Source organism: Hyla sarda, chromosome 9 (genome assembly GCF_029499605.1).
Source record: "Hyla sarda isolate aHylSar1 chromosome 9, aHylSar1.hap1, whole genome shotgun sequence".
Classification (NCBI taxonomy): Eukaryota; Metazoa; Chordata; class Amphibia; order Anura; family Hylidae; genus Hyla; species Hyla sarda.
In genome coordinates, this window is record NC_079197.1 from 174,858,433 (window position 1) to 174,882,859 (window position 24,427).

The following is a 24,427-nucleotide window of genomic DNA, read 5'->3' on the forward strand; positions in this document are numbered from 1 at the left end:
GACAATAAGGACAACAGAGGCCTTAGAGCTTTTGTCTTTATTTTGTTGAGAACTACCTTCCCATCACGCTCTCAAATTTGGGGTCCGGGGCTTCCACACGTAACAGACTCATTAGGGGGGGGGCGCGCACGCGCCTAGTGCACAGTCCTGATCAGCAGCAACATATCACCCACATCCGCACACCCTGGAGGGCAGGGGGGGGGGTCACCATCTCCGAGACGACTGAGTGCCCCCCAGGACAAGAGGTCATAACCTCAACGGCCTGGGGCAACGGGGGGAGGGGAGCCGCACAATTTTATTGTACAAAGTCAGATTGGTCCCAAAATAGAATAAGAAACATCATAAATATCCCAAAAAATTAAGTTACAGACACACGAGTCACCCACGGACGTATAAAAAAAAGAGGGCGGAGCCTGGGAACCAGCTCCATGCAGCATGGCGGACGCAGGATGGGGACCTGCCGGCAGACAATTACATCATGATTGGAGGCAGCGCTGGGCCCCGATTGGAGGAGAACACACCCGATTACCCTGAAGACGCAGCACATAAGTTAAAAGATCCACGTAAAAAAAATTATTATTAAAAAAAAAAACTGTTTCCGAACTAAAAGTCCAAACATTGCCCCCGCGGCCTCACATTATCGACTCTTTGTCTGAGGGGAGGGCGCCATCGACCACCACGGACAGGTCCTTCTTCAGGAGGGGGTCATCCTCCGGCTGATGCTCCGTCACCACTCGTACCGCCGTCAGATTCACATCCTCACCGCTGGGACTGCGCGGGTCCGGTCACTGTACACCTGGAGCAGCCCGGCGCCAAAGGCATCGCCTTCTACATTCAGTATCGTACAAGTGCGGTCACTGGAGGAGAAAAACATGGAGTCAGTGAAATGACGGACGAGAAGGGAGAATGAAGCAGAGGCTAGAGACCTATATACTCCATTATACTGCAGAGCTGCAATCACGATTCTGCCTGTACATATGGAAATCAATAGTTTTGAGCGTCAATATTCGAAATGCTAATTTTTACCACAAATATTTATACTATAGTGATATATAGTATATACTCTGGTTGCCCGTCTTTGAACCCTCTCCAGCTCCACTATATCTTTCTTGTACGCTGGTGCCCAGTACTGTGCACAGTATTCCATGTGCGGTCTGGCCAGTACTGTGCACAGTATTCCATGTGCGGTCTGGCCAGTACTGTGCACAGTATTCCATGTGCGGTCTGGCCAGTACTGTGCACAGTATTCCATGTGCGGTCTGGCCAGTACTGTGCACAGTATTCCATGTGCGGTCTGGCCAGTACTGTGCACAGTATTCCATGTGCGGTCTGGCCAGTACTGTGCACAGTATACCATGTGCGGTCTGGCCAGTACTGTGCACAGTATTCCATGTGCGGTCTGGCCAGTACTGTGCACAGTATTCCATGTGCGGTCTGGCCAGTACTGTGCACAGTATTCCATGTGCGGTCTGGCCAGTACTGTGCACAGTATTCCATGTGCGGTCTGGCCAGTACTGTGCACAGTATTCCATGTGCGGTCTGGCCAGTACTGTGCACAGTATTCCATGTGCGGTCTGGCCAGTACTGTGCACAGTATACCATGTGCGGTCTGGCCAGTACTGTGCACAGTATTCCATGTGCGGCCTGGCCAGTACTGTGCACAGTATACCATGTGCGGCCTGGCCAGTACTGTGCACAGTATTCCATGTGCGGCCTGACCAGTACTGTGCACAGTATTCCATGTGCGGCCTGACCAGTACTGTGCACAGTATACCATGTGCGGTCTGGCCAGTACTGTGCACAGTATTCCATGTGCGGTCTGGCCAGTACTGTGCACAGTATTCCATGTGCGGTCTGGCCAGTACTGTGCACAGTATTCCATGTGCGGTCTGGCCAGTACTGTGCACAGTATACCATGTGCGGTCTGGCCAGTACTGTGCACAGTATACCATGTGCGGTCTGGCCAGTACTGTGCACAGTATTCCATGTGCGGTCTGGCCAGTACTGTGCACAGTATTCCATGTGCGGTCTGGCCAGTACTGTGCACAGTATACCATGTGCGGTCTGGCCAGTACTGTGCACAGTATTCCATGTGCGGTCTGGCCAGTACTGTGCACAGTATACCATGTGCGGTCTGGCCAGTACTGTGCACAGTATTCCATGTGTGGCCTGACCAGTACTGTACACAGTATTCCATGTGCGGCCTGACCAGTACTGTGCACAGTATACCATGTGCGGTCTGACTAGTGATTTGTACAGCAATAGAATTATTTCCATGTCGTGGGCATCTATACCCCCCCCCCCCCCTTATTTTATTTGCCTTGGCAGCAGCTGCCCGACACTGGTCACTACAGCTAAATTAAGGCTATATTCAGACTACGGAATTTCCGCCTGCAATTCCTCTTTGAAATTGCAGGCGGAAATTCTGCTTGCTAAAATGTATAGTGTAGTGAATGGTTTTCCGTTCACACTTCGGAATTTGTGAACGGAAAATCCGCTTGGAAATTTCCGCCTGAAGAAAGGGGTTGCTCTTTCTTCAGACGGAAATCCGCGCGGAACACATTGCAGTCTATTGGAGACTGCAGTGTCCGTGCGGTCCTAGCGCCGACTGATTCAGTCAGCGCTGTCCGCACTCCGAATCTCCAGGGTTAACAGACTCCTAAGTCCTTTTCCACGTCAATCGTCCCAAGTGTTCTCCCATTTAATAAATAACACCATCACAGATTTTTCTTCCCCATGTGCATTACCTTACATTTATCAGTGTTGAACCTCATTTGCCACTTCCCAGCCCAAACCTCCACCCTATCCAGATCTATTTGTAGCAGTGCACTATCCTCTATTGTGTTATCTACTATAGACAGTGAACTGTCCTCTATAGTGTTTACCACTTTACAGAGTTTAGTATCATCTGCAAAGATTGCTAATTTACTATTCAACCCCTCTACAAGGTCATTAATGAATATATTAAATAGAACAGGACCCAAGACTGACCCCTGTGGTCCCCACTAGTAACAGTCACCCAATCAGAATAAGTACCAATAATAACCACCCTCTGTTTCCTCTCACTGAGCCAGTTACTTACCCACTTACACACATTCTCCCCCATCCTTCTCATTTTATGCACATCTTTTATGTGGCACCGTATCAAATGCTTTGCATCCTGCATTGACTCCAGTCACTCTTATCTCCTTCTATACTCCAGGAAGGCGGGGAACAGTATTATACAGTCATGGCCATAAATGTTTGCACCCCCGAGATTTTTTAAGAAAATGAAGTATTTCTCACAGAAAAGGATTGCAGTAACACAGGTTTTGCTATACACATGTTTATTCCCTTTGTGTGTATTGGAACTAAACCAAAAAAGGAGGAAAAAAAGCAAATTGGACATAATGTCACCAAACTCCAAAAATGGTCTGGACAAAATTATTATCACCCTTAACTTAATATTTGGTTGCACACCCTTTGGAAAAAAATAAGTGAAATCAGATGCTTCCTATAACCATCAATAAGCTTCTTACACCTCTCAGTCGGAATGTTGGACCACTCTTCCTTTACAAACTGCTGCAGTTCTCTCTTATTGGAAGGCGCCTTTTCCCAACAGCAATTTTAGGATCTCTCCACAGGTGATCAATGGGATTTAGATCTGGACTCATTGATGACACTTCAGAACTCTCCAGCGCTTTGTTGCCGTCCATTTCTGGTGCTTTTTGACGTATGTTTAGGGTCATTGTCCTGCTGGAAGACCCAAGATCTCGGACACAAACCCAGCTTTCTGACACTGGGCTGTACAGTGCGACCCAAAATCCATTGGTAATCCTCAGATTTCATGATGTCTTGTACACATTCAAGGCCCCCAGTGCCAGAGGCAGCAAAACAACCCAAAACATCACTGACCTCCACCATATGTCACTGTAGGTACTGTGTTCTTTTCTTTGTAGGCCTCATTCTGTTTTCGGTAAACAGTAGAATGATTTGCTTTACCAAAAAGCTCTATCTTGGTCTCATCTGTCCACAAGACATTTTCCCAGAAGGATTTTGGTTACTCAAGTTCATTTTGGTAAAATGTAGTCTTGCTTTTTTATGTCTCAGTGTCAGCAGTGGGGTCCTCCTGGGTCTCCTCCATAGCGGGGTCCTCCTGGGTATCCTCCATAGCGGGGTCCTCCTGGGTCTCCTCCATAGTGGGGTCCTCCTGGGTCTCCTCCATAGTGGGGTCCTCCTGGGTCTCCTCCATAGTGGGGTCCTCCTGGGTCTCCTCCATAGCGGGGTCCTCCTGGGTCTCTTCCACAGAGTTTCATTTCATTTAAATGTGGACGGATGGTTCACGCTGACACTGATGCTCCCTGAGCCTGCAGAACAGCTTGAATATCTTTGGAACTTGTTTGGGGCTGCTTATCCACCATCCGGACTTTCCTGAGTTGACACCTTTCATCAATTTTTCTCTTCCGTCCACACCCAGGGAGATTAGCTACAGTGCCATGGGTTGTAAACTTCTTGATAATGTTGCGCACTGTGGACAAAGGCAAATCTAGATCTCTGGAGATGGACTTGTAACCTTGAGATTGTTGATATTTTTCCACAATTTTTGGTTCTCAAGTCCTCAGACAGTTCTCTTCTCCTTCTGTTGTCCATGCTTAGTGTGGCACACACAGACACACAATGCAAAGACTAAGTGAACTTCTCTCCTTTTTATCTGCTTTCAGGTGTGATTTTTATATTGCTCGCACCTGTTACTTGTCCCAGGTGAGTATAAAGGAGCATCACATGCTTGAAACAATCTTATTTTTCCACAATTTTGAAAGGGCGCCAATAATTTTGTCCAGACCATTTTTGGAGTTTGGTGACATTATGTCCAATTTGCTTTTTTTCCTCCTTTTTTGGTTTAGTTCCAATACACACAAAGGGAATAAACATGTGTATAGGAAAACATGTGTTACTGCAATCCTTTCCTGTGAGGGATACTTCATTTTCTAGAAAAATTTCAGGGGTGCCAACATTTATGACCATAACTGTACCTCTCCCGCTCCCATTGTTCTGTGTGTTCACACAACTTTATTTGGTAGGCGGCTGTTAACACTCTCCTAATCCTACACATGGAGCGCCTTCTTTTCTCTTGTTTCAGACGTGTACTCAATGGGGAGCGCTCTCTTCAGACAACTTATGCCCGCAGCTGAGCCTCTCTCTCCCCCAACAATAAAATAAAAAATCTAGGCGTATGCGAATATTACCGACATCTGCCATCAGGAAGCCTCATACACATTAGATTATCAGCAGATCTCATCTAAGGGTGCGTTCACACTGAGAAATAGAAGAATCCTCACAAAAATTCAGCCGCAGAATTTACATTTTTTTCCCGCACTAAATTTGCGCAAATGTTGGACAAAAATCGCACGGAATAGAGCAAAAAAAACAAGAGCAGAAGATGACCGATAATACTGATCAGTGCTGTGTCCTATACATAGCACTGAACAGTATTAGCAATCAAATGATTGCTATAGATAGTCCCCTATGGGGACATGAAGTGCAAAAAAAATAAAATTGAAAAACGTAAATATAGAAACAAACAAAAAAGTGAAAAATCCCCTTCCTCAAAAAATTTAATTGTCCGATTTTCCCATTTTACCCCCAAAAAGCGTAATTTTTTTTCATCAACATATTTGGTATCGCCGCGTGCGTAAATGTCCGAACTACCAAAATATAATAATCCCATACAGTGAATGACTTAAATGTAAAAAAGTCCAAAAATGCTGCTTTGTCATAATATAAATATATATATATATATATATATATATATATATATATATATATATATACTAATCTAAGTTTTATATATGCAAATGTGGCATTGATAAAAAGTAAAGATGACGGCGCAAAAATTTAGCCCACATACCGTCCTATATACGGAAAAATGAAAAAGGTATAGGTGGTCAAAATAGGGCGATTTTAGATTACTGATTTTCTACAAAAAGTTTTAGATTTTTTAAGCAGTACAAAAATATAAAAGTATCTAGCCATGGGTATCATTTTAATCGTATTGACCCACAGAATAAACACCACATGTCATTTTTACCGTAAAACGTACAGTGTTTTCACTTAAATTTCCTCCCTAAGGGGGGTTCGCCGTACATTTTATGGTAAAATGAGAGGTTTCCTTACAAAGTACAATTGGTCACGTTAAAAAACAAGCCCTTATATGGGTCTGTAGATGGGAATATAAAAAAAAAATATAAAGTGTCAGGCATTTTAGAAGGAGAGGAGGAAAAAAAAAAAAAAGCCCAAAAATAAAATTAGCCTGGTCCTTAAGGTTAAAATGGGTTTGGTCATTAAGGGGTTAATAAATTATGCTGAGAAGATCATTAGATCATTGTGCATGTTGTGGATGTGCGACCATGTCTGTTTTCTCTATTTGAATTACATAACACTCACAGATCTCCTGGCCTGATGGCTTTTCCACCCTCAGGTGCTTAGAGAGCTTAGATCAGTAAGTGCAGAACGTTCAAACTAAACCCTTACTAAGTAACAAATGGATCTTTTTTTTCTTTTTTTTTTTTTAGAATTTTCTATGTATCACTATGTAGAAATCACTGACAGATCTGCAGGAGGTTAAGGGGGTGCGAGGACCGATCCAGGGTCCAGCAGGAAGTTTTTTTTATTATTTTGTTTAAATATTTTTGGTATCATTTACTTTTATAAAGCTCTACAGACCCTGAACCAATACAGAATTGCTGGAGGATTTCTGCCCTGCGGTTTAAATAGCCCGGTCGGGTTCTAGAGCTATGCGAGGAGATCGCTCGTGAAGACTTTTGGCTAGGCTGGCTGCTTTGTTAGTTTTTAGGGGTGTGAGTAATTCTGCAAACATTTCTGCATTTGCTCTGAAGGAGTAATCCCAGTAATGTGGGTTATATTCGGACTCTGGGTGTCAGGTTTCAGCAGCTGCTCCCGGCCCTGATGGCGTCACGTTTCCACATCAGAATAAGACGTTGGCATAGGACAGTGTTTCCCAACCAGGGTGCCTCCGGCTGTTGCAAAACTACAACTCCCAGCATGCCCGGACAGCCTTCGGCTGTCCGGGCATGCTGGGAGTTGTAGTTTTGCAACAGCTGGAGGCACCCTGGTTGGGAAACACTGTCCTAGGATCACAGTCAGACACCAAGACGGTGGTTGTGCTCAGGGCCAATACTTACACCAACCAGTCCACAGCCAGGATGAGGGAGATGTCATTAGTAGGAAGTCCCACCGCCTCCAGGATGATCGCCAGTGTCAGCACGCCCCCCGCTGGGATCCCTGCCGCCCCTACACTGGACGCTGTGGCCGTGACCCTGAGAGGAAAGAAGAGGAGACGTCAGAGGGAGAGAGAAGTCCCTGATCTAGACTGAAGCTCCTCCAGACAAAAGCACTTACAGGATGGTGATGATCGCAATGAAGTCCAACGGGTGGCTGTTGAGCTGCGCAATGAAGACGGCTGCGACACACTGGAATAACGCCGCACCGTCCATGTTTACTGTGGCACCGATGGGGAGGATGAATCTGCTGATCTGTTTGGAAACCCCATTTTTTTCCTCTACACATTTCATCATCAGCGGGAGGGTGGCAGAGCTGTAGGAAGAGCAGACACATTGGGGGAGATTAATCAAAAAACAGTGCAGAGGAAGAGTGGCGCAGTTGCCCATGGCAACCAAGGAGATAGCTTCTTTCATTTTTTAAAGAGGCCTGTGAAAAATGAAAGAAGCGATCCGATTGGTTGCTATGGGCAAGTTAGCAACTTTTCTTCTGGACAGGTTTTAATAAATCTCCCCCATTAACCCTACAGCACACAGAGAGCTACACTCACTATTCTGCTGGTGAGGTCACTGTGTACATACATTACTTATCCTGTACTGATCCTGACTTATATCCTGTATTATACTCCAGAGCTGTACTCACTATTCTGCTGGTGAGGTCACTGTGTATATACATTACATTACTTATCCTGTACTGATCCTGAGTTATATCCTGTATTATACCCCAGAGCTGTACTCACTATTCTGCTGGTGAGATCACAGTGTACATACATTACATTACTTATCCTGTACTGATCCTGAGTTATATCCTGTATTATACCCCAGAGCTGTACTCACTATTCTGCTGGTGAGGTCACTGTGTACATACATTACATTACTTATCCTGTACTGACCCTGAGTTATATCCTGTATTATACTCCAGAGCTGTACTCACTATTCTGCTGGTGAGATCACTGTGTGCATACATTACATTACTTATCCTGTACTGACCCTGAGTTATATCCTGTATTATACTCCAGAGCTGTACTCACTATTCTGCTGGTGAGGTCACTGTGTACATACATTACATTACTTATCCTGTACTGATCCTGAGTTATATCCTGTATTATACTCCAGAGCTGTACTCACTATTCTGCTGGTGAGATCACTGTGTGCATACATTACATTACTTATCCTGTACTGACCCTGAGTTATATCCTGTATTATACCCCAGAGCTGTACTCACTATTCTGCTGGTGAGATCACTGTGTACATACATTACATTACTTATCCTGTACTGATCCTGAGTTATATCCTGTATTATACTCCAGAGCTGTACTCACTATTCTGCTGGTGAGGTCACTGTGTACATACATTACATTACTTATCCTGTCCTGATCCTGAGTTATATCCTGTATTATACTCCAGAGCTGTACTCACTATTCTGCTGGAGGGGTCACTGTGTACATACATTACATTACTTATTCTGTACTGATCCTGAGTTATATCCTGTATTATACCCCAGAGCTGTACTCACTATTCTGCTGGTGGAGTCACTGTGTACATACATTACATTACTTATCCTGTACTGACCCTGAGTTATATCCTGTATTATACTCCAGAGCTGTACTCACTATTCTGCTGGTGAGGTCACTGTGTACATACATTACATTACTTATCCTGTACTGACCCTGAGTTATATCCTGTATTATACTCCAGAGCTGTACTCACTAGCTGGTGTTGGTATTCCATACCTACCTAGATGATGTCCCAAATGCTGTGGCCAGAGCACTGACAATGCCCCACAGGAAGCGATATGGGTTTTTGCGGGTGAAGGCGAAGTAGATAAGTGGCAGTACGATGAGGCCGTGGATGGCGTGCCCCACAAGGCAGCAGCAGATGTACTTGCCCAGGCTGGTGAAGAGCAGCACCACATCCTCCATCTCCACAATCTTCCCGGCCACCAGGAACATGATACCGAGCGGTGCGTACCTGGGGAGTCAGAGACTGTTAGCGGGTGGAGGTCATCCAGCTTCCCCAGAGCGGCTGCCATGTCTGCGGCACCTACCACATGATCCAGGTCACCAGCACCATGGTGGCTTCATTGAAGGAGTTGAAGAACTTGATAAGGATCTCTCCTTCCTCCCCCAACTTCCGCAGAGCCACCCCGAAGACAATGGCGAAGACCACCAAGCCCAGGATGTTCATGCCCTCCACCTCCTGACCATAGGGCACCTAATAAAGAGACAAAGCTGTCAGACAGAGTCATGGCAGAGAAAGACGCTAACGGGCGCTGGCCGTGGACTCGCACCTTAACAACCGTTCTGTTCAGGTTGGTGATGTCGGACACGTTGACTTCACTGCCGGATACATTGACGACCTCCAACTTATAGAACGTTGTGTACTGCAAGAGAGACGCAAACATCAGAGCGCTGACCGCCACCGGAGGAACTCCTCACAGCCGCCATGTGACCCTACAGTCCTCCCAGACCCCGCGGGCAACACTCACCGACTGGAAGGCGGCCGACACCAAGTTTGATGGGAAAATGTTTCTGTGGAGAGAAGACAAATGTCAGTCACAAAATAGACGCCACCGCAAGAACGTACCAACCCAGAACTGACCATACCTACCTACCTACATGTTACCACACTAGATCCACTGACAGTGACCACAACCACCTACATAACCGCACTAGATCCACTGACCACAGCCACCTACATAACCGCACTAGATCCACTGACCACAACCACCTACATGTATCCGCACTAGATCCACTGACCACAACCACCTACATGTATCCGCACTAGATCCACTGACCACAACCACCTACATGTATCCGCACTAGATCCACTGACCACAACCACCTACATGTATCCGCACTAGATCCACTGACCACAACCACCTACATGTATCCGCACTAGATCCACTGACCACAACCACCTACATGTATCCGCACTAGATCCACTGACCACAGCCACCTACATAACCGCACTAGATCCACTGACCACAACCACCTACATGTATCCGCACTAGATCCACTGACCACCTACATATAACCGCCCTCCACATCACGGCATTGTCCCCCCCCCCCACACACACCATTAGGTCACATTGCTGGTCGATGATCCGCCATGTGGTGCTACAGTCCAGAATTACAACTGTTCCATTTGTAACGATGAGATTTTCCCACAAGAGATTGTGTTCCCCGGGGGCTGAGGACGGTCATGGTCATTGTCATCTCCAGTAAACGTCATGGGGAAGAGGAGACCATGACGCATGGGGGAGGGGCCGGGACTCTCCCAAACACCAAATATAAGTGACGCACGAGGAAACAATGAATGGCTCCCACCACACGGGGAGGGACCGATGACATCACAACAGTCCCCGCCCCCCAACGTGTATCGCACAATCATCAGTCAACATTGCATCAGCTCCAACCGTACACAGCATCTGCGGGGACGAGCGGGAAAACCTCCACACACTGACACACTGTAACAGAACTTCATATACACAGCCGACACACTGTAACAAATACACCTCTCTACACAGCCCCGACACACTGTAACAAATACACCTCTCTACACAGCCGACACACTGTGACAAATACACCTCTCTACACAGCCCCGACACACAGTAACAAATACACCTCTCTACACAGCCCCGACACACTGTAACAAATACACCTCTCTACACAGCCCCGACACACTGTAACAAATACACCTCTCTACACAGCCCCGACACACAGTAACAAATACACCTCTCTACACAGCCCCGACACACTGTAACAAATACACCTCTCTACACAGCCCCGACACACTGTAACAAATACACCTCTCTACACAGCCCCGACACAGTAACAAATACACCTCTCTACACAGCCCCGACACACTGTAACAAATACACCTCTCTACACAGCCCCGACACACTGTAACAAATACACCTCTCTACACAGCCCCGACACACTAACAAATACACCTCTCTACACAGCCCCGACACAATGTAACAAATACACCTCTACACAGCCCCAACACACTGTAACAAATACACCTCTCTACACAGCCCCGACACAATGTAACAAGTGATGTTACCCCCCTCCCCCCCCCCATATGCTGCAGTTTATATAAAAACAAAGATGCAGAGACTATTGCTACAGTATATAGGTCAGTGTTTCCCATCCAGGGTGCCTCCAGCTGTTGCAAAACTACAAATCCCAGCATGTTGCACTATATAGTAGTTTATAGCATAGGTCAGTGTTTCCCAACCAGAGGTGTCTCCAGCTGTTGCAAAACTACAACTCCCAGCATGTTGCACTATATAGTAGTTTATAGTATAGGTCATCGTTTCCCAACCAGGTGCCTCCAGCTGTTGCAAAACTACAAATCCCAGCATGCCCGGACAGCCAACGGCTGTCCGGGCATGCCGGGAGTTGTAGTTTTGCAACAGCTGGAGGCACCTCTGGTTGGGAAACACTGGTACAGTATATGGTACAACGTTCTTAGGGTTGGATAAATACCCCCCCCCCCCCACCCCTACCGCGGATCCCCTCACCTCCTCCTCCTTGGCTCCTCCCCCGCGGAGCCCTGACTCACCTCACGAGGTCCAGGAAGGAGTCCACCACCTCCTTGCTCTGGGGCACTCCATCTCCCTCCCCGCTCTGGCCCTCGGCTCCGTCCCCGGGTCGGATGAGCAGCGCCAGGCAGACCCCCAGACCGGAGGCGAGGAGCGTGGTGACCAGGAAGAAGAGCAGCGCCCAGCCGCCGAGCTTCCCCAGGGCGGAGGGCTGCAGGGAGGCGGCCCCGGACACCAGGCTGCAGACCACCAGCGGCAGGATGATCATCTTCAGCAGCCGCAGCAGCAGCTCCCCGGGGAACGAGAAGCGGTAGATCTGCGCGGAGTCCAGCTCCAGCTGCCGGACCGCCATCCCGAGCACCGCGCCCGCAATCACCCCGGCCACGGTGAGCAGCACCAGCGCGTTACCGCTCAGGAAGCGGCGGGTGCGGGAGCAGCAGGTGGCGGCAGGCGGGGGCCGGTGCAGGCCGGGGGGCACGGGGGGTTCCGCGGCGTCTCCGTTACATTCCTTCATAGTGATGCCGGGTACACGTGTAGCTCAGCCGGATATGATCACGTGATCTGACGCGCCTGCCGCCGCTCACTCTACTATGAAGGGGCTGGCGGCGGAGCTCTGCTCTTATATGGAGGGGGCGGGGCTACTGTCACTTGACGCAACGTGGAACACGTGGCTCATCGTGGAGGGGGTGTGTGCATATAGCCGCGCCCCCCGTTAAAGGAACCGCTGCACAAATAAGAACAGGTGTAGGGACAGCTGAAGTGCCGTCTGACAGGTAAGAAGACATTATTATTATTAAGGGATACGAGATAGATAGTGCCCCCTATAGTATTATCCAGAAGTGAAAGTGTAAGGGTCGTCGGTGGGGGGGGGAGGTGGGTCTTACATCTCCCCCCCCCCCCCCATAGGTCCCCTTGCCCAATGACGTTCATGAACTGCTGGGACTTGTGGTGGTTACCTGCTTAGACAATAGAAATCACCCCCCCCCCCCCCCCCTACATACATGAACAGTGGTCTTTAAACTGTGGACCTCCAGCTGTTTCAACACTACAACTCCCAGCATGCCCGGACAGCCGTTGGCTGTCCGGGCATGCTGGGAGTTGTAGTTTTGCAACAGCTGGAGGCACAATGGTTGGGAAACGCTGAAACACTGGTATAGCCGATTGCATTTCCCCCCCCCCTGATGATCCCGGCACCATCCTGGTGAAACGCGTTGGGATGTTTCCGTTCTCTACATTGGTTCTGATTATTCTGAGTTGTAGTTTTCCAACAGCTGGAGGTTCCACAGTTTGGAGACCACCCATATACAGTATTAATTAGTTGCAGAGCTCATTTGCATAACTTTACAGTTGTTGAGCTCATTTGCATAGCTCCACCCATGACCATAGCGGCGATAGATAATGACCCCCACGTGTCATATTAATTAGTTGCAGAGCATTTGCTCAGCTCCACCGTCTATGATAAGTAATGACACTCACAGTATTAATTAGTTACACACTCATCTGCATAGCTCCACCCATGACCCTCGTCGTGATAGATAATGACCCCCACATACATGTACAGTATTAATTAGTAACAGGGCTCATTTGCATAGCTCCACCCATGAGTCCGTGATCAGCATAGACATTTACAGCATTGATTAAATAGAGCTCATTTGCATAGCCCCACCCACGACCCTCGTTGTGATAGATAATGACCCCCACATACATGTACAGTATTAGTTACAGAGCTCATTTGCATAGCTCCACCCATGAGTCCATGATCAGTATAGACATTTACAGCATTGATTAATTAGAGCTCATTTGCATAGCTCCACCCACAACCCTCGTAGTGATAGATAATCATCCTCATATACACGTGCAATATTAATTTGTTGCTGAGCTAATTTGCATAGCTCCTCCCATGACTCTACGTAATGACCCTCACAGTACTGATTATTAGAGCTGATTTGCATAGCTCCTCCCATGACTCTACGTAATGACCCTCACAGTACTGATTATAAGAGCTGATTTGCATAGCTCCACCCATGACCCTCATGGTGATATGTAATGACACTCACAGTATTAATTAGTTACACACTCATTTGCATAGCTCCACCCATGACCCTCGTAGTGATATGTAATGACCCCCACATCAGCGCGCAGTATTTATTGATTGGAGGCTCATTTGCATAGCTCCTCCCTCGGCTCCCGTTACCTTTGGATCTGTGTGGGAATCAGAATTTATTTTTAGCTGTCTGTCCCCTGGCGAGATTATTAATAGCGGCCGGCAATCAATCATTGATGGTGTCCTGCGCCAAAGCTCCGGACCACGGGGTCATCGGTCACAACAGGTGACACTGCGGCTCATACAGACCCCGGCAGACCACGTCGGTCTCTTCGGTTCTCACATTAAATATAACAAACGGAAATAAAGGAGATATATATATATATATATATATATATATCTCACCGTACAGAGCCAGCAATACGTGTATATAAACTAATGTGCAGAGGACAAATTATACTGCTATATAAGGCTCAAATAATACCACTATACAGTTCTCAAACACTACTTCCCTATAGTGCTCAAGTAATACTACCATACAGTGCCCAAATGATACTGCCATACAGTGCTCAAACAATACTTCCCTATAGTGCTCAAGTAATACTACCATACAGTGCCCAAATGATACTGCCATATAGTGCTCAAATAATACCACTATACAGTTCTCAAACACTACTGCCATACAATGCTCAAATAATACTTCCATATAGTGCTCAAGTAATACTACCATACAGTGCCCAAATGATGCTGCCATATAGTGCTCAAATAATACCACTAGACAGTACCTAAATAATACTGTCATATTGTGCTTAAATAATACTGCCATACAGTGCTCAAATAATACCGCTATACAGTACCTAAACAATACTGTCATATTGTGCTGAAAGAATACTGCCATATAGTGCTCAAATCATACCGCTATACAGTACCTAAATAATACTTTCATATTGTGCTAAAAGAATACTGCCATATAGTGCTAACATAATACCGCCATATAGTGCCCATTAATACTGCCATACAGTGTCCAGATTATACCACCATTTAGTGCCCAAGTTCTACTGCCATACATTGCTCAAATAATACTGCCACACAGTGTCCAAACAATATCATCATACAGTGCTCAAATAACATCATGCAGTTCCCAAAAATCACCATACAGTGCTCAAATAATACTGTCATAAAGTTCTTAAAAATGCTGCCATATAGTGCTCAAGTAATACCACCGTGCACTACTCAAATATCGCAATACGGTGCTTAAGTAATACTACTAGTACTTAAATAATACTGCCATATAGTGATCATTTATACCACCATAAAGTGCACAAATAATACTGCAATACAGTCCCAATAAAAGTACCAGTGTACATGCTATTTACTGATCTCATGTATTTCTAGGTTTACTGTTCCTTTTAACCGTGTTGATGTTTTGGGGGCAGCGGTAATAGAGCAGGGTACATGGCGGTAATAGAGCAGGGTACATGGCGGTAATAGAGCAGGGTACATGGCGGTAATAGAGCAGGGTACATGGCGGTAATAGAGCAGGGTACATGGCGGTAATAGAGCAGGGTACATGGCGGTAATAGAGCAGGGTACATGGCGGTAATAGAGCAGGGCACATGGCGGTAATAGAGCAGGGCACATGGCGGTAATAGAGCAGGGCACATGGAGGTAATAGAGCAGGGCACATGGCGGTAATAGAGCAGGGTACATGGCGGTAATAGAGCAGGGTACATGGCGGTAATAGAGCAGGGTACATGGCGGTAATAGAGCAGGGTACATGGCGGTAATAGAGCAGGGTACATGGCGGTAATAGAGCAGGGTACATGGTGGTAATAGAGCAGGGTACATGGCGGTAATAGAGCAGGGTACATGGCGGTAATAGAGCAGGGTACATGGCGGTAATAGAGCAGGGTACATGGCGGTAATAGAGCAGGGTACATGGCGGTAATAGAGCAGGGTACATGGCGGTAATAGAGCAGGGCACATGGCGGTAATAGAGCAGGGTACATGGCGGTAATAGAGCAGGGTACATGGCGGTAATAGAGCAGGGCACATGACGACCTGTGCTGTGGTCACATGGTGAGCTGCGGTATTATGGCCGCCGTTCTCTCAGACACCAGGACGCTTCTATAAAGCTGGGATTTGTAGCCTCCAGGGAGAATTTCAGAGACTCGGATAATAACCCAAGCGCCTTTTTATGAGGTGACGCCTCCCGCCCGCTCATACAGGTCATTACACAGACAATAATGTGCCAGTCAACGGGCACAGACATGGCGTTCACACAAGTGCCCCGCGTGGTGGTGCCAGGGAGGCGGCAGTCACATGCAGCAGCACCAAGGGGCCCAGATGCCCGTCCTGGACAGGGTCACCAGCTTGTAACCTCTGACCTGCTGACCGGGTCCATACTGACTAGATGGTGACACCACATACTGCCATAGCTGTGCCCACAACTGACCACATGCCATTGCTGCCAATATAATACCCAGTCTGGTTCCTAAATGCTGGCTGGGTGAGAGGCCGGGGGTGATCGTTACCCCACATTCTGACCATCACTGAATAAACATTCTATCCTCCAAACATGTAGAAGAGCCAAGAACAAGTACATAACACCACACCCTGCGCCACCTCCTGCCAAGTGCACCATAATAATCCCTTGTGTAATCTGCCCCCAGGCCTGGCACTGCCCTCTCACTGTGCACAGGTAGTGTCTGTATACAGAGTAACCCTCACCTTCCCATACCCTCCTCACCGTGCACCCTCTCACCTAGAACCTTCCTCACAGGGAAAATATTGTTTGGATATAGAGTACCCTGCCCCCCCCCCCCCATACTGTACACCCTATTATTCTGCATCATCCTCACCTGCGCCCTCTCACTCCACACTCTACTCACCTGTACCCTCTCACTCCACACTCTACTCACCTGCGCCCTCTCACTCCACACTCTACTCACCTGCGCCCTCTCACTCCACACTCTACTCACCTGCGCCCTCTCACTCCACACTCTACTCACCTGCGCCCTCTCACTCCACACTCTACTCACCTGCGCCCTCTCACTCCACACTCTACTCACCTGCGCCCTCTCACTCCACACTCTACTCACCTGCGCCCTCTCACTCCACACTCTACTCACCTGCGCCCTCTCACTCCACACTCTACTCACCTGCGCCCTCTCACTCCACACTCTACTCACCTGCGCCCTCTCACTCCACACTCTACTCACCTGCAAACTCTCACTCCACACTCTACTCACCTGCACCCTCTCACTCCACACTCTACTCACCTGCGCCCTCTCACTCCACACTCTACTCACCTGCGCCCTCTCACTCCACACTCTACCCACCTGCGCCCTCTCACTCCACACTCTACTCACCTGCGCCCTCTCACTCCACACTCTACCCACCTGCGCCCTCTCACTCCACACTCTACCCACCTGCGCCCTCTCACTCCACACTCTACCCACCTGCAAACTCTCACTCCACACTCTACCCACCTGCGCCCTCTCACTCCACACTCTACCCACCTGCGCCCTCTCACTCCACACTCTACCCACCTGTACCCTCTCACTCCACACTCTACTCACCTGCACCCTCTCACTCCACACTCTACTCACCTGCGCCCTCTCACTCCACACTCTACTCACCTGCGCCCTCTCACTCCACACTCTACTCACCTGTGCCCTCTCACTCCACACTCTACTCACCTGCGCCCTCTCACTCCACACTCTACCCACCTGCGCCCTCTCACTCCACACTCTACTCACCTGTGCCCTCTCACTCCACACTCTACTCACCTGCGCCCTCTCACTCCACACTCTACCCACCTGCGCCCTCTCACTCCACACTCTACTCACCTGCGCCCTCTCACTCCACACTCTACTCACCTGCATCCTCTCACTCCACACTCTACTCACCTGCGCCCTCTCACTCCACACTCTACCCACCTGCGCCCTCTCACTCCACACTCTACTCACCTGCGCCCTCTCACTCCACACTCTACTCACCTGCGCCCTCTCACTCCACACTCTACTCACCTGCGCCCTCTCACTCCACACTCTACTCACCTGCGCCCTCTCACTCCACACTCTACTCACCTGCGCCCTCTCACTCCACACTCTACTCACCAGCACCCTCTCACTCCACACTCTACTCACCTGCGCCCTCTCACTCCACACTCTACTCACCAGCGCCCTCTCACTCCACACTCTACTCACCTGCACCCTCCTTGTTGTGCACCCTTGTACCCTGCACCCTCCTACATTTACGCCATTGAATGTGTGGTCTAAGTAACATTATATCTTATTAGTTTGAACATTACTGCACATGGCGACGCCAAATACGTTTACTTTTGTTTTTGTTAACATTATTAAAGAAAAAAAAAAAGTGGTGGTGGGGGGGGGGGGGTGATTTAAACTATTATTAGGGAACAGGATTATTCACATTAACTTTTTTTAAAAATATTTTATTCACTATTTTGTACAACAATCTCCAGTATGCAAAGGGGAAAAGCACTACAACTCCCAGTACATAAAGATACAATGCATTACAAGCTTAAATCTTCAGCACATAAGACAAGAAGGCACTACAGACTCCATAGTGCCTGCCCACTCTACAGCAATGCCCAAGTCCAGGCAACGCCGAGTCTGAAACCACCATTCCATCAATTTCCGTTGTTAGTGCTATGTCCCTTTACATACTGGGGGTTGTAGTGCTATGTCCCTTTACATACTGGGGGTTGTAGTGCTATGTCCCTTTACATACTGGGGGTTGTAGTGCTATGTCCCTTTACATACTGGGGGTTGTAGTGCTATGTTCCTTTACATACTGGGGGTTGTTAGTGCTTTGTCGCCTTTCATATTAGAGTCTGTAGTTCAGACCCCAATATGGAGAGTGACATAGCACTACAACCCCCAGTATGTAAAGGGACAAAGCACTACAACCCCCAGTATGTAAAGGGACAAAGCACTACAACCCCCAGTATGTAAAGGGACAAAGCACTACAACCCCCAGCAGGAAAAGGAACATAGCACTACAACCCCAGTATGTAAAGGAACATAGCACTACAACCCCAAGTATGTAAAGGGACATAGGACTACAACCCCCAGTATGTAAATGAACATAGCACTAACAACCCCCAGTATGTAAAGGAACATAGCACTACAACCCCCAGTATGTAAAGGGACATAGCACTACAACCCCCAGTATGTAAAGGGACATAGCACTACAACCCCCAGTATGTAAAGGGACATAGCACTACAACCCCCAGTATGTAAAGGGACATAACACTACAATCCCAGTATGTAAAGGAACATAGCACTACAACCCCCAGTATGTAAAGGGACATAGCACTACAACCCCAGTATGTAAAAGGACATAGCACTACAACCCCCAGTATGTAAAAGGACATAGCACTACAACCCCCAGTATGTAAAAGGACATAGCACTACAACCCCCAGTATGTAAAGGGACATAGCACTACAACCCCCAGTATGTAAAGGGACATAGCACTACAACCCCCAGTATGTAAAGGGACATAGCACTACAACCCCCAGTATGTAAAGGGACATAACACTACAACCCCAGTATGTAAAGGAACATAGCACTACAACCCCCAGTATGTAAAGGGACATAGCACTACAACCCCAGTATGTAAAAGGACAAAGCACTACAACCCCCAGTATGTAAAAGGACATAGCACTACAACCCCAGTATGTAAAAGGACATAGCACTACAACCCCCAGTATGTAAAAGGACATAGCACTACAACCCCCAGTATGTAAAAGGACATAGCACTACAACCCCCAGTATGTAAAAGGACATAGCACTACAACCCCCAGTATGTAAAGGGACATAGCACTACAACCCCCAGCATATAAAGGGACAAAACACAACAACGGAAATTGATGGAATGGTGGTTTGGGGCGCTGCGCCCGGACTTGGGCATTGCTGTGTAGGATGAGCAGATGCACTGTCTACACTGCTGCAGATTTGCAAAAAAAAAAAAAGGGGCATTAAGGGGGCAGGGGCGGAAAAGGGCAGGGGCTCAAGCCCCCTTTGAACCCTATGTGTGCACGTCCCTGCTCCTCACCCTGCACCCTCTTCTCCTGGCACTCGCCCCCTGATCCTTATCGTGTCATCTGTCACCAATCTCTTATTTCCTACATCTCGTCCTTATATAACCCCATCAAAACATCAACTCAATGAGCCCTCTGTGTGGTGTGCGGGGAGCGGCCCTCTGGTGTAGTAAGGTGGAGCTGGTGGGCATGTGGGGTGTAGACTGGCATCGCTTAGAAGACCCATCTATACCATGTCTAACACTGGAGGTGAATACTTTATCAGCTCACGTGTTCCCTGCCACATACGTGTGCCGGCACCAGACGCTCGGCTCTGTACTGATGCCAGGTGTGGTGCCCATACATTGTGCCCTCCACCTTTTATGCGGTGGCACCTGGTTGGTGCCCTGTCTTCTATGAATGAGGCTTCTTAGTTGTATAATGAAAAGCTCTGCCACATTTTAACAGTTATTTTATATTATTTTGACTTTTAGAGCGTGATTGTAAAGATATCTGCTTGCTGTCAGTGAGTGGAAACATTCACTATTAAAGCAGCACTCCGGTGGAAAACATTTTTTATTTTTATTTTTTCAAATCAACTGGCTCCAGAAAGTTAAACAGATTTGTAAATTACTTCTATTAAAAAAAAAAAAAAAAAATCTTAATCCTTCCAGTACTTATCAGTAGAGGAAGTAGAGTTGTTATTTTCTGTCTGACCACAGTGCCCTCTGCTGACACCTCAGTCCATGTCAGGAACTGTCCAGAGTAGGAGCAATTCCTCCTAGCAAACCTTTCCTGCTGTGGACAGTTCCTGACATGGACAGAGGTGTCAGCAGAGAGCACTGTGGTCAGACAGAAAAGAAATTCAAAAAGAAATGAACTTCCTTTGTAGTATACAGCAGCTGATAAGTACTGGAAGAATGAAGATTTTTTAACACAAGTAATTTACAAATCTGTTTAACTTTCTGGCACCAGTTGATTTGAATTTAAAAAAAAAAAAAAAAAAAAAATTCCAGTGGAGTACCCCTTTAATGTCCATAGGCTAAAGACTAATCATTTCCCGAGCTGCTTTGCATATCCTTTCTTCCCAGAATTCCCAGTAATATGCTATCCTATGAATACCCACACACCATTAGGGTGTTCTCCTCAAGGAGAAATCTTAACCCTGCGCACCTAATCCCACAAGAGAACAACCCATGCTGCCCAGGGGGCCCTGCTGCAGACTATCTACATCAGTCGTCTCAAACTGGGGCCCTCCAGATGTTGCAAAACTTCAACTCCCAGCATGCCCGCACAGCCGTCGGCTGTCCGGGCATGCTGAGAGTTGATGTTTTGCAACATCTGGAGGGCCACAGCTTGAGACCACTGCTCTACATGAAGCTACAGGAGATGATCTGGGCTGGTGTCTTGTGATGTCATAGTCCTGATATGGTGATGTCACAGTCCTGATATGGTGATGTCACAGTCCTGATATGGTGATGTCACAGTCCTGATATGTTGATGTCACCGAGCTCATTCATTATAGATGCCGTGACATCAGAGGAAGCTTCTAACCCTTTTTACCCCAACTCGACCCTGGGTGCAGGGGTAGATGAAGTGGCCCCTGGGTGCAGGGGTAGATGAGGTGGCCCCTGGGTGCAGGGGTAGATGAGGTGGCCCCTGGGTGCAGGGGTAGATGAAGTGGCCCCTGGGTGCAGGGGTAGATGAGGTGGCCCCTGGGTGCAGGGGTAGATGAGGTGGCCCCTGGGTGCAGGGGTAGATGATGTGGCTCCTGGGTGCAGGGGTAGATGATGTGGCTCCTGGGTGCAGGGGTAGATGATGTGGCTCCTGGGTGCAGGGGTAGATGATGTGGCCCCTGGGTGCAGGGGTAGATGACGTGGCCCCTGGGTGCAGGGGTAGATGACGTGGCCCCTGGGTGCAGGGGTAGATGACGTGGCCCCTGGGTGCAGGGGTAGATGACGTGGCCCCTGGGTGCAGGGATAGATGACGTGGCCCCTGGGTGCAGGGATAGATGACGTGGCCCCTGGGTGCAGGGATAGATGACGTGGCCCCTGGGTGCAGGGATAGATGACGTGGCCCCTGGGTGCAGGGGTAGATGACGTGGCCCCTCGGTGCAGGGATAGATGATGTGGCCCCTGGGTGCAGGGGTAGATGATGTGGCCCCTGGGTGCAGGGGTAGATGATGTGGCCCCTTCATGTGACCAGTATTACAAGGTTACTGGGAACCCACCAGATTCCTGTCAAACCAGTTGATCCCAACATTCCAGTTATGGATCTTATAACCTGTTGTCAGGCGAATAGGAGATGAATGAGGAGGGGGATGATGAGGGTAGTGATGAAGATGAGGAGGATGAGGGTGATGAACAGGATGATGACAAGGATATTGATGAGGAAGATGGTGGTGAACTGAAGGATGATGAGAGTGATATTTAGGAGGATGGGAATGACAGAGAGGGTAGGAATGATGAGAAGGATGATGGGGATGTTATGAGGAGGATAATGGGAGTGATCATTATAAAGAAGGGAATGATGAGGGAGATGGTTGTAGATGATAACGGGGAGGATTATTGGGGTCCTTTGCTGTAATTTTTTCACCCTCATTCCTCCCTCGTGGTTTCCATGGTGACACACATAAGCCCCTGGATATGAAGACGTAATGGTCTCCATGGTAACCTCGTCTTTATTCTAGGCCTCTGATCGATTGTCCCGGGTGTCATGAGACTCCTCGTGAACGTAATGTAACACGTGCGAAGTGTTAACCGCCCTAGACAGCAAAATGTCCCCATCGACAATATTTATATATATATATATATATATATACACACACATACTATGTGAACAATGGCCCCACGTTCTGTTTAGCTTCATTGTCTCAGATGTATAACACCCGGCCCCGAACAATGGGGTCACCTTTACAGACATTGGTGATAGAATGGGTTGTTTTATAGCGCCCCCTGATACCAGCGCGTACTGTAATAGTTACATCCGGAGATGTCTACTCTCCCAAATCTTTCCCCATCAGCCATGAGACGTATTATAGAGAAGTGGAAGCCTTTAGGATCCACAGTGACTCAGCCATGAAGTGGAGACCATGTGAAGTTACAGATCGGGGTCATCGAGGAGAGAGAAAAAGTCACCAACGCTCTGCTGACTCCATAACTGCAGAGACCAAACCTCATCTGGTAATAACATCAGCACAAACCACGACCCTTACATCACCAAGCACAATGCCAAGGGTCAGATGGAGGGGTGTAAGGCGTCAGATGGAGGGGTGTAAATCTTCAGATGGAGGGGGTGTAAGGCGTCAGATGGAGGGGTGTAAGGCGTCAGATGGAGGGGTGTAAGGCGTCAGATGGAGGGGTGTAACGCGTCAGATGGAGGGGGGTGTAAAGCTTAAGATGGAGGGGTATAAAGCGAGAGTCGTGGGGGGGTAAAGCGCCAGACAGAGGGGTGTAAAGCATCAGATGTAGGAGTGTAAAACGTCAGAAGGAGGGGGTGTAACGCATCAGATGGAGGGGTGTAAAGCGTCAGATGGGTGTAAAGCCTCGGGGTGTAAAGTGTCAGACGGAGGGGTGTAAAGCGTCAGACGGAGGAGTGTAAAGCGTCAGATGGAGGGGTGTAAAGCGTCAGACGGAGGAGTGTAAAGCGTCAGACGGAGGAATGTAAAGCGTCAGATGGAGGGATGTAAAGTGTCAGATGGAGGGATGTAAAGTGTCAGATGGAGGGATGTAAAGTGTCAGATGGAGGGGTGTAAAGCATCAGATGGAGGGGTGTAAAGCATCAGATGGAGAGGTGTAAAGCCACCCCCACTGGTCTCTGGAGCAGAGGAGACATATTCTGTGCAGTGAAGGATCACACTTCTCTATCTGGCGTCTGATGGAACAGTCTGGGTTTGGTGAATGCCAGGAGAATGTTACCTGCCGGACATCATTTGGCGGGAGAAAAAACAGTACATGCACTATTTTTCTCCTGTCACAAAATAACATCTGTTATTAATAACGGGCTACGACGGGTTAAAACGGAGAACGTAAAAATCTCATAGACTTTAATGGGATTTTGTAACGAACGTTTAACGGACTTTTTTAAGGGTTTTCATAACAGAACATATAACGGCTCTTTAAAAAGGAAGAACTTTATAGTGTGAAAGCAGCATTACAGGAAACATTTGAGATGAACTGTTATTGACCAAATACTTATTTTCCACCATAATTTGCAAATAAATTCTTTTAAAAAAAATCAGACAATGTGATTTTATGGATTTTTTTTTCTCATTCTGTCTCTCATAATTGAGGTTATAACCTATGATGAAAATTACAGCCTCTCACCTTTATAAGTGGGAGAACTTGTACAATTGGTGGCTGACTAAATACTTTTTTGCTGGTATTTTGGCCCATTCCTCCATGCAGATCTCCTCTAGAGCAGTGATGTTTTGGGGCTGTCGCTGGGCAACACGGACTTTTAACTCCCTCCAAAGTTTTTCTATGGAGTTGTGATCTGGAGACTGGCT

The 24,427-nt window shown here is 47.8% G+C and overlaps 2 protein-coding genes across 4 annotated transcripts in view; one reads left to right on the forward strand and one right to left on the reverse strand.

Moving 5' to 3' along the window:
* SLC1A5 (solute carrier family 1 member 5) lies at positions 1–12,469 on the reverse strand. Its single transcript, XM_056538734.1, is given in 9 exon segments — positions 1–773; positions 776–857; positions 7,182–7,316; positions 7,399–7,593; positions 9,015–9,248; positions 9,325–9,491; positions 9,568–9,660; positions 9,766–9,808; positions 11,847–12,469. Coding segments are annotated over 9 exon segments (1,584 nt in total). The 5' UTR covers positions 12,341–12,469; the 3' UTR covers positions 1–632.
* Positions 12,469–24,427, forward strand: part of LOC130290724 (uncharacterized) — a 25,019-nt gene continuing 13,060 nt past the window's right edge. For 2 of the 3 annotated variants that reach the window (XR_008847670.1, XR_008847671.1), the window contains exon 1: positions 12,469–12,599. The gene's annotated coding sequence lies outside the window, so the exon portion shown is untranslated. The remainder of the gene's footprint in view (positions 12,600–24,427) is intronic. The other variant, XR_008847669.1, reaches the window with a different exon arrangement.